This window comes from Osmerus eperlanus, chromosome 1, assembly GCF_963692335.1.
Source record: "Osmerus eperlanus chromosome 1, fOsmEpe2.1, whole genome shotgun sequence".
NCBI classification, from domain to species: Eukaryota; Metazoa; Chordata; class Actinopteri; order Osmeriformes; family Osmeridae; genus Osmerus; species Osmerus eperlanus.
Genome location: NC_085018.1, coordinates 15,673,091 through 15,684,535, shown reverse-complemented (window position 1 = coordinate 15,684,535; position 11,445 = coordinate 15,673,091). Strand labels below are relative to the sequence as shown.

At 41.8% G+C, this 11,445-nt stretch overlaps 1 protein-coding gene across 1 annotated transcript; it reads left to right on the top strand.

The window, feature by feature from the left end:
• The first annotated feature begins 4,380 nt into the window (after positions 1 to 4,380).
• Positions 4,381 to 11,206, top strand: lrrn1 (leucine rich repeat neuronal 1). The gene is made up of 2 exons (XM_062463351.1): positions 4,381 to 4,786; positions 8,401 to 11,206. The coding sequence occupies exon 2, from the start codon at positions 8,646 to 8,648 to the stop codon at positions 10,797 to 10,799; it is 2,154 nt and encodes a 717-aa protein (XP_062319335.1). The 5' UTR covers positions 4,381 to 4,786; positions 8,401 to 8,645; the 3' UTR covers positions 10,800 to 11,206.
• The last annotated feature ends 239 nt before the right edge of the window (positions 11,207 to 11,445 follow it).

Sequence of the window (11,445 nt, the reverse complement as noted above, 5' to 3'; positions counted from 1 at the left end):
TGGACAATGCTGGTCTAGCTGCACATAGACGTCTCATATGTGGTTACTAGGCAGAGGATATAAATATTTAAACAGCGCCTTCGTGTGCATGTGCTGAGTAAATCATGTTACCATCTCAACTGATGCAGAGGCGGGATATCTCTCCTGGGAGAGCATGGTGGGGATTCCTGTGAATGGTTCAAACATGCCTCCACTGGCCCCTCCTCACATGAATGACAGCCTACAACAAAAACCTCTTACTGTACATTTGTTTATTCATACACCTATCTTCCAAACCAATAATTCAGATGGGACCTGCCTTAATTGCATTGCATTCCTCATTCTAATTACAATATCTTTACGATTGTGATTACATTTTTCAATGTAATATACTGTGAACATTCAATGTTATTTGTGTGTGCAATACAGAGAGAGACTGAGAGAGAGAGAGAGAGAGAGAGAGAGAGAGAGAGAGAATGGGGGAGAGAAAGTAAGAGTGTGAGAAAGACAGAGAGAGAGAGAGAGAGAGAGAGAGAGAGAGAGAGAGAGAGAGAGAGAGAGAGAGAGAGAGAGAGAGAGGGGAGGGGGGGGGGTTCAAACACCTCTCTAAGCTGTTAAAGTGAGCTAGCTGGCAGGTGATATTCCCTGACTCGGAGACAGCGTAGGCAAAGTTATATCTGCCTGGCAACCACATCCATGTAGGCATTAGCAGTGTGCCTGTAAGATTCACTCTGCCCATGAGACTCCTCCCATATCACTGCCCTACCTCTGAACCTCTTAACCCATCAATGGTGTCCACTGCCTCCAGTGCTTTAAAGACCCACACACAGGACACTTTCTCAAAAACACACATTGGATCACACCGAAGATGGAAATTTATTCCTGTAGCTTAATAAGATGTTTAAGACGATGGACAAAATGACCAATAGCTGTGAAAAGTGAAAAGAGACAGTGTTTCAGTTAAGAAATGTCCAGTATATTGGCAGATTGTTTATGCACCTCGATATAATCCACTGTAAAACCCAATTCATTATACTGTAGATGAAAGGATCATGTAAATCTTTTATTGCCCTGTGGCTTTGAAGCCACAATGTCTGAACGGCCTTAATCCTCCTTTATTGCAGGCTCTGATGGACCACTGTCATGAGATGAAATAAGTCAGCAGCAGTAAAACTATGATGTGCACTCACTCTGCCTCTAGAAACACATTCTGAAGACAAATCAGGCTCAAATCCTTATGTGGCTCATTCTTCTGTCTTGTATACTCAAAAGAAGGGGAAAGAGAGAAAGAGACTAACAAAATGTAAAAGACAGCCATGTGAGCTACATAGAAGACTCAACAGTTGGCATTTAGAAGGATAATTCATGAGGGAAAATATGATAATAAAGACCCTGGGGATCATTCGTGAGGTGCAATGTGACCAACGAAGTGAGCTTTCAGGCAGCTGGAGGTCATTCAATGGGAGGGATGTTTAAATGGTTTAAAGGGGACTGTCTGAGTCTCCTCACAGAGTACACAGAGTATTGTGGTGGCCAAAAATGGATTGATAGTGTAGGGTAGTATTGAGGAGAATGAATGTCTTTAAGTACGTAAGGGGGGCCGTGTGTGACGCACCATTATCTTGAGGGCTGTTATATGTTTTTGCTTCTCAGGAGGAATCGTTAGGAATAAAGGAGTCAACAGTATCTTAGGCAACAGAGATTAGGGGGGGTTGCCAAGGGCTAGCAGCTGAAACCCTTAGGACTGAAGGCCAAGAGATCGGGTTTTCTCCTGTTCTGAGAATCTATGTTCTCCATGGGAGCAAAAGAGAGAATGGAGAGAGCAGGTCGAGCTGACCGTAGACAGATATTGAGTGAGTACACATGAGAAAGTATGGGAAATCATTGAGAAACAGTATTATGAAGGGCGGGGGATTTTCCTCATTTAGACTATATAATGTGTTGTATCCTTTGAATGATTATGCTTTTTGTGTCTTCCAGTACCAACTGAGCATTGCTGAAATAAACCATCAATAGATCTTGATGTTGAAAAAGATCTTCACATCTCCGACTCTCATTTTTGATCGAAATCCTGCTGAAAGAAAAAACCTTACAGTATAATATCTAGCAGAGCTGTCGGCAGCCAGTAGGTAGCCAAATCAGAGGGGGGGAAAGTTGATTCCTGGTCCTGGAGATTAGGTAGGGTGAGGCCCCAGTGATTGTCTCCTTCTGTTCTTGCATCCTCCCAGCAGTATCATCCTGACAGCCTGACCTCCTGGAGGCCTCACAGCCAAATGATGTGTTACTTTGGCCTGGAACGAACCTCACAGGCCACTCGAGTCACCACAGTCACAGCCTTGCCCTTCCACTTGCCACATTGACCTGGAAATGAGCACAGAGACAAACCTAGAAGCCTTTATCACTTCATAACATATAATCCTGCCCTCATCGTGTACAGGACAACAGAGTTGTCATTGCTACTACTTGTACATTCCACACACATTTTTTATGCAGAGCTGTTTTGTTTTCACCTTTCTCTCTGAAGTTTTTATCAAATCTATAGGAGTCATTCAATTGCAGCCGGCAGCTGCGAAGGGATAGCTTTTGGTTTACTTCAGAGTCCCTCCCTTTGTAAGAGATCAAGGGGACACTGAGACACCCAGCACAACTGCGTTGATGGTGCTCCCTTCAGCCTTCTTTGAAGCTGGTTGTGTGATCTGAAGTTTAGTATTCAGAGGGTTGTATCCAAGCTGCAGATGACAAGGCCTGATAAACCACAGTGTTTACTGCACAACTTAATAGGTGGAATCAATAGCAACACTCGATACTGTGAATACGAAATAGTTGTAAAGCAGGGCACGCTAGCTAGAGTATATCACCACCACAGCGACTGTGTGTGTGTCATGTGATATCCCACAGCCAGATAAACACTTTTTGAATGGAATTTCCCTTATGTGAATCAGGCCCAGCAGGCTACTACCGGTACATTAAGTAAAATGTACCAAGACAATGCATGGAGGGAAATCAATAAGATGTGTTCAAACTACTCGTCATTGTCAAGATTTCTGGCGTGACATATCTATCCGGGTTATTTGATAGATCTGAAAAGGTGGATTCAGCTCCCCGCAGCCCATTTCTAGAATCCTCTGTTTGGCAGGAGACAACCAGGTAGGCAGGAAATCTGTTTTCATCCCTGCCTGAATGAGGCGGGGCGGAGGCCCATTCTAGCAGAGAAGATAACAGATATTCTCTCCACCTGCTTCCTCTCCATCCTGGTCTTGCTTCACCTTACTATTGGGGTGTGTTCAGTTATATACAGAACGTCTGCTACCTTTGTGAAAAAGTTAAATATTGATGTTGCATAACTGATCATACTTAGAGAACATTTTCGAAAGCATACACTATGAAGTGTGTTGGTTCTGCTTTCTGAAACAGATGCACTGGGTTATATCTCAAATAAATGTGTCCATCTTCTGGTAACAACTGATTCCTTTGATCTGTCATCTGTCTAACGAGGTCTTTATATTCAAAAGGTTTCAGAAGGATGGTTATCAGTGCATTGAGACTGAGGTGCTTCAAAGACTTGAATCGCATATACTTAGTGAGAGAGAGAGCACAGGCCACTTTACATCTGATCACATCATAGAAAATACAGGATTTTGAGTTCGTATTTTCAGCTGTTTACATGCTTTAGAAGTACCATGCTTCGAAGGGCACTTAAAATGGAAGCAATTATTAAAGGAGGGCTTCCATTTCCAACCTTTTGCATCTTATTTGCCTCTTGTGTGGTTGCCATGCACTTTTAGGCATGGCAACAGAGCTGTGTTCCACAGCCTCTGTACAGGTATAAGTGGGTTCATGTTTTGTTTGACTAAACACAACCCTTGTAAAATAGATCATCATATTATGGGAAACCTGTTTCTCTGAAAAAAATATGCCACTAATGGAACCTCACAAATTTGGCATGATGTTTTAATGTTCTATTATACAAGAGTGATATGATGGGTGGGAGAATGTGAGAGAGTTGGTCGCTATTTTAGACAGGTTTAAAAACTACACAAAATGACAGGACCAACTGATGTCATCAACTTAATAACAAAATGTCTTCAATGTAGGCATTTAATAACAATAGGGAAGAAGTGTATGATCTGATAGATAATTGCTGCAGATAATAAATGAAGCACAGGTCAAAATGAGAGGACAACTTCAATTTGGAAAAACTTATCAACTGAAGAACAAAGTGATAATTTGTCCTATAGAACTACGTCAAGAATTGAGGAGGGGGTGCAGGAGGAAGACTTTCTCATAAGAACATTTTAGGTGCCCCCCCTTAGCGTCTTTCTCCACGCCCCGCGTTGTCCCACTGCGCAGCCTTTGCGCCTGCCTTTGTTCGCACCACAACAAGCCTAGAACAGATGGTGCTCTGCTTGGGTGAAAATGACAGGCACCAGCTATCAACCAATAGCATTTTCAGGAATCAGCTGACTAGTCTGGACAGCACCAGGTGTTATCATTTCTTTCCTTGAAAACGAGAAGTATCGGCGTAGGCTGCAGGTGCTGTGTGGATGTCTATGAATCGCACCATGCTCTTCACAAAGGCTACATGGAAGATCGCAGCATAGTGGATATAGGAACGACAAGTACATAAAAGATTGTTAGAATCGTATGGATTAAATGTATGATACTATCTTTCCTTTTACGCGACAAAAATTAATTCGTTTATTTTTGTGTGGTTATTCACTGATCATACAGACTATGGGTTTTCATTCGAACCCTTTCAGGTGTTAAAAAGGAACTGCGTCTGCCATCATCCTTGCATGCCGACGAGGTGAGAGCATACCTATACTTTTTTTTTTGTCATTTTCGAAATATTGTTTAAGATACAGAATAAGTTCATTTTAATTTAGGCTACTTAATTATTTGATTGAGAACTGAAAACCGCTGGACGGATATCCAAAGAACTCCTTGTAGTACCAACTATGCTAGCCTATGAATTTGGATTTATCTCATGTTTTAAAGGGAAAATAGGGTACAATCAGATTGTTGAAGTCATAATTATAGGCCTATTGATACTTTTAAGTTGTATGAGGTAGCCCTACAATTACCGAGTATTCTTTCAATTCCTACCCATATTTCTGCAAAGACAAGGATGCCAAATCGGACTTACTCTACTTGGGCAAATACATGCATGCATAATTGGTCAAATTAATTTTGAAAACCCGTAGCCAAATATTGATTACGTTGATAGCATTGATACGTGAATAAAACATTTCCATGCTTTTACTATTTTAAACATGCACAGTAGCCTAGGCGAAAGGCAATTAACAATGCGTCAAATATCAGTTCATGGTAACAAACTTTCATCCGTCTGCTGCGGCACCACTGCCGAGGTAGGCTAAAGCGTGGTGTGAGCATCCTTGCTAAAATGTGATTTGCATATCAATGTGAAAGCGTGTGGGCAGATGTCTCGATTTGCTCATAATACCCGACAGAAGTTGAGCAGGCGACGGATATTTGGGGCATTAGGCTACACAATAAGCTCACCACAAGAACTTTAAAGACAACGGAGTTTGGGGGGTTGAATGACAATTGTGATTAGCTGAAGGTCTTTCTTGTTGCAGCTGTTGCCTGTATAACAGCTGAGTAAGAGAATAGCTTTAACCATGCTCACTGCGGGTAGGTCTCGTTACTGGCTAACTGAAGTCAAGCAAGAAAAAAGTTTTTAATGCAGTGTGACAGTGCCTATCATTACTTCACTCTTTTTTCCGATGTCAAATTGATAATGCCGTCTCTCAAAACGGAAAGATCAAACATTCATAAAAACACACATAACTCTGATCTGTGCGAACAACTTGACAAAGGCCTGGTAATAGGGTGCGTGTGTCTCCACAAGGCAGAGTTGGGTGACAATGCTGCAGCGCACCGTTAAGCACCGTGAGGACTGAACCCCATTATGGGCTGGGGCTGGGCAACCGGACGGAGGGGGAGGGGGGTGTTTACTAGAAAGAGTTGCACATGGGTCTTTTGTCTGGGTCATTGAATTGGACATATTGGCTGTTCAACTAAGGAGCTCCAACTCCCTCACTTGGATGCTGAATTCTGAAGAGGTGACCAATGAGCAGTCATCAGTCCTCTGGAGAAAACCACTCGTTGGTGTTTATGTTGCTGAAGATGAAGTGGTGGATTAATCTCATGCATGGTTGATTGCCTTAAAGTTGTTTAAATGCTAGATTCTATTGGGACTATGCAGCTGGAATCAACTGTGACCTTTTGAGATTATATTAGCCCTCTTGAATTTTTAAATGAGAGGTTCCTGTCGACCTTGTTTGTGAAGAGCTTTATGTGGCTTCTCTGTTTCATCAACTGGCAACAATTACTTGAAGAGGCAATTAGACAAGCTCTTTTCTACCACAGATACAATTGCTTTGACTGTACAGGAAACCCTTATATCCCTGTCTCTGCATATGTAGCCTGGACATAAGTCTACCTAATCATGTTTGTACTGTAGAAATAAAAATAGACAGTAAGAGCTCTCCACCAGGGGACACTCATGGTATACTGCTTTTATCAACCAACTGACATTCATTGTTTTGAGGTAACTCGATTGCTGACATACCTAAGGAACTTCATTTCTGCATGAATTTGAAATAAAGCCCAACTCCTTTGCTTATCCCTGAGGGCAAATCTTATTTTGTTTATTTCATTCCGAAATATGTGATAGGATTTCAACTCTGGAAAGATTATTGACATTAACGCACGATTGGAAAAGTAAACACGTAATGGAAAAAGGATTTTCCTCCTTCGTGCATCTGAAAGACCTGATGTCTTTGACAGCAAATCCTAAACAATCAGCATTCCAACAGTTGCTGTTAGTTTGTATCCCGGCAATATTATCACAATATCATCCTACAACTAGAGCTATAGTTAGATTGCTCCACTTTTATTTTGAGGTGCATGGTGAAATTCCAGTAAATCTGTCATTTTAATTTGGACCTTTTGTAAAGTATTCTTCTGTAGATACAATTAAGAAACCTCAAGACTCCTCAACTTTGGTGAATGGGCTGGTTTCTTCTGTGTAATGTTGGTGGGGATGCCATTTTCAGTCAGGTATTCTGTTGTATTTAGTAAATGCAGTTGAATCCAGTGATACGTGCAGGATTAGCTCATTAACAATACGTTTAGTCTATGTCTACATTTAGGCTGGCTACAACATGAAAGTAAATATGAAATGGAAATTGATTTTATTAATTGGAATGTTTGTCTTCTTTTCCTGCTATTTTTTTTGAAAGAGATTGCTCTTATTTAAAAGCGCAGTGATTAGGACACATTTTGAAAACATTATATTTCCTCAGGTATATCTCTACCTGAGCATCTTCGTACACTAAATCCTGACGTGCAAAGTCAATTTGAACCAAACTAACTGCTTTTTCTTTGGGAGAAAATACTGCATTACCCCTGATTCACCTCTGCTTCATCCTGTCCCAGAAGAAATCCCTTGCACAGGACGAGTTCGAACTTATGCTCTGTTGCCAGGCAGTTTGTAGTCAGATTAATTAGTCAGCTCACTCTTTTTAAAGCTTCTTAAGTATAAGTACAGTATTAAGCAAATGTTGTTCACAATGCATTTTGGTTGAGACACCCTTGCAATGCAGTACCTAGGTCTCTCTCTAAAAACTATAATATAATAAATGTAGTGAATTGTGATAATAAGATGTGTAGCTCAGACATTGTTCATGATTTTGCCGATGTTTACTGCATTAGAGGTAAAATACCATGTCCTTTACTTTGTGGAGACAATGCTGCATTCATGAGGAGAATCAAAAATGACTTCATCCAGTGTTTGTACTAGTGGCATATGGGGTAGCAGATGCCCAAGTAACCCCTAATGAGAATCCTCTCCAATCTAGACAGTCAGACCAGGAAGGGGAATGGTGCAGTCAGGTCCTGTCCTTGAAACAATAATAAAAAAAAGATCTTCATAAAGCCCTCACCCTGATACACTTGAAACATAATCGAATAGATTCAATTTCACTTGATTATTGACATTGATGTTCCCTTGGTCACGTAACAATGGCTCAATTTCTCACAAATCTGATAATTTAACATATAATCGATCTACTACACTACATTTATGTTTTCATAACATTGCTGTTAAATTCAGAATGCAGTTTATGTTTTCTTGCTTGGGATACAGCATGCTAAAATATCTCAGTATATTTAACAATTTTCAAGGCACTAATGATCTGGTCCTACTGTGCCTGTTGTGTAGATGAAAGCTCTTAATGAAAGTTGATTTTTCTATTGTATGTGCATTATAATGAGCTGATTTAGGACGCTGATGTTTCAGAATCTCTAAGGGGCATTAAGCTCATGATTTTACAGTTTTATTAAGATTGTTCACATGCAGATTTGTATAATAATTACAGCGTGTTTCTTTTTCAGATTCCCTTTGTTATCTCAAGATCTAGAGAGGCTGCAAGGATCACAGAACATCTAGACATTCAGAAAAAATACACCTGTTATCAGAAGGACCTAAGCTATACTTATCTCAATCATTTAAGAGGAATAAAACCACCAATCAACTAAATCACTGGTTAATGACAATATCACAACTTCCTTCAAATTCATTTATCCCTTGTTCTATCCCACCTTTTGTGGGTAAGGGCAGGTGACCAAAAGCAAACAGAATGGCTGGAGAGAGCTTCAAATACTGTCTTCTAGGCCAGTTGTTTGCTTTCCTGATCCTGGCAACCGTTGGACTGTCCTCTGTCCAGAGCAATGAGTGTCCCCAGCTCTGTGTGTGTGAGATCCGACCCTGGTTCACCCCTCAGTCCACCTACAGAGAGGCCACGACCGTGGACTGCAACGACCTTCGTCTCACACGCATCCCTGGCAACCTCTCCAGCGACACACAGGTCCTCCTCCTGCAGAGTAACTACATTGCAAGGACCAGCGAGGAGTTGGAGCAGCTCTTCAACCTGACTGAGCTGGACCTCTCCCAGAACAACTTCAGCAGCATCCGTGACGTGGGCCTGAGCAACATGTCCCAGCTCACCACCTTGCACCTGGAGGAGAACCAGATCACTGAGATGCCTGACTACTGCCTGCAGGACCTCAGCAACCTGCAGGAGCTCTACATTAACCATAATCAGATCAACATAATTTTCCCCAATGCTTTTTCCGGGCTGCACAACCTGCTTAGGCTCCACCTTAACTCCAACAAGCTGAAGGCCATTGACAGCCGTTGGTTTGAGTCCACACCCAACCTAGAGATTCTCATGATTGGGGAAAACCCTGTGATTGGTGTCCTAGACTTTAACTTCAAGCCTTTAGTCAACTTAAGGAGCTTAGTATTAGCTGGAATGGATTTAACAGATGTACCTGGGAATGCCTTTGTGGGACTTGATAATCTTGAAAGTCTATCTTTCTATGACAATAAACTGGTCAGAATTCCTCAGAAAGCCCTTCAAAAACTGCCAAACCTGAAGTTCTTGGACTTGAACAAAAACCCTGTCATCAAAATCCAAGAGGGGGACTTCAAAAACATGTTGAGACTGAAAGAATTGGGTATTAATAACATGGTGGAGCTGGTGTCTATTGACCGTTACGCCCTTGACAATCTGCCTGAGCTCACCAAGCTGGAGGCTACCAATAACCCCAAGTTCTCCTATGTCCACCACTATGCCTTCCGTGATGTCCCAGCTCTGGAGAGCCTCATGCTGAACAACAATGCCCTAAATTCCCTTTACCAGGCCACAGTGGACTCTCTGCCCAATTTGCGGGAGGTCAGTATCCACAGCAATCCCCTACGCTGTGACTGTGTCATCAAATGGATGAGCTCCAACAAGACCAGCATCCGCTTCATGGAGCCCCTGAGCATGTTCTGTGCTATGCCAGCCGAGGTCAGAGGTCGACATGTGAGGGAGGTTCTACAGCAGGACTCCTCTGACCAGTGTCTACCCATGATCTCCCATGACACCTTCCCCAACCACCTCAACCTGGACATCGGCATGACGGTGGACTTGGACTGCAGAGCCATGTCCCAACCAGAGCCTGAAATCTACTGGGTAACTCCAATGGGAAACAAAGTGATGATGGATACCCTGTCTGATAAGTACTGCCTCAGTAGAGAAGGGACACTACGGATCTCTCACATCCAGGTAGAGGACTCTGGTACGTACACATGTGTGGCACAGAACAAAGAGGGCGCAGATACCAGGGTCATTGCCATGAGAGTGAATGGGACTCTCTTGGATAGTACCCAGCTTATGAAGATATATGTTAAACAAACAGAGTCCCACTCCATCCTGGTCTCCTGGAAGGACAATTCCAATGTCATGACCTCTAATATCAAGTGGTCATCTGCCACGGTGGAAATAGACAATCCCCACATCACATACACAGCCAGGGTGCCAGTAGATGTTCATGAGTATAATCTCACACATTTACAACCTGCAACTGAGTATGAGGTCTGTCTCACAGTCTCTAACATTCACCAGCAAACTCAGAAGTCATGTGTTAATGTCACAACAAAGCATGCTACCTTTGCTGTGGAGATATCTGATCAAGGGACCAATACTGCTCTAGCAGCTGTAATGGGAACAATGTTTGCAATCATCAGCCTGGCCTCTATGACCATATACATTGCCAAGAGGTGGAAAAGGAAAAACTACCATCACTCTCTGAAAAAGTACATGCAGAAAACCTCCTCCATCCCATTAAATGAGCTGTATCCTCCCCTCATCAACCTGTGGGAGGCGGACAGTGAGAAGGACAAAGAGGGCTCCTCAGAGACCAAACCCAGCCAGGTTGACACCACACGGAGCTACTACATGTGGTGAGAGATGCTACCAATGATGAATGCAGAGGCTTTTTTTGAGGAGCACAAACATACACCTTGGGCTTCTTTGTGTGACAGGCAGATCAAGGGCATTTTCTGGCATTGGAGGCTAAGGACAGATTGATATTTCAGACTTCTTAGAAGTGTACTGCCTTTTTTCTTGCCCACTTTTCTGACACTCAGTATGGCAGCTTTGCTTAGCTCCCAGGACTTAGTGGTCACTGTGCTTTATTTTTTAGTAACCATTTGATAGCACAGCATGGATATTGTCATGGATTCACTGAAATCATATACATTTTGATTTGTATGAATGGCAGTATTCTTTATAGATGCAATTTTCTTTAAAAAAACAAAACAGTTTCACTGTTAACTGTTGTGCACTGAAATATATAAACAAAATTGTCTATTGACTTGAATATAAGCTGACAGTAAGTTTAGACTTGATATATTGTCTATTGAATTAAGTTAGCAATTGTTCTGTAATGTTGTATCAACTATGATTTAAACTATACCTACTTTCTGATCATAACAAGCAGTTGATTTAGAACTTAGTTTGCAGATTGAATACTGTAAACCAGCAATAGAAATATGAATGTTTAATAAGTAGTTATTAGACTTAAGGCTTTTTCAATTATCTACTAATTCTT

What these genes read in the sequence shown, in the direction of transcription:
- lrrn1 (XM_062463351.1), top strand. Translation starts at nt 8,646, where the DNA reads ATGGCTGGAGAGAGCTTCAAATACTGTCTTCTAGGCCAGTTGTTTGCT.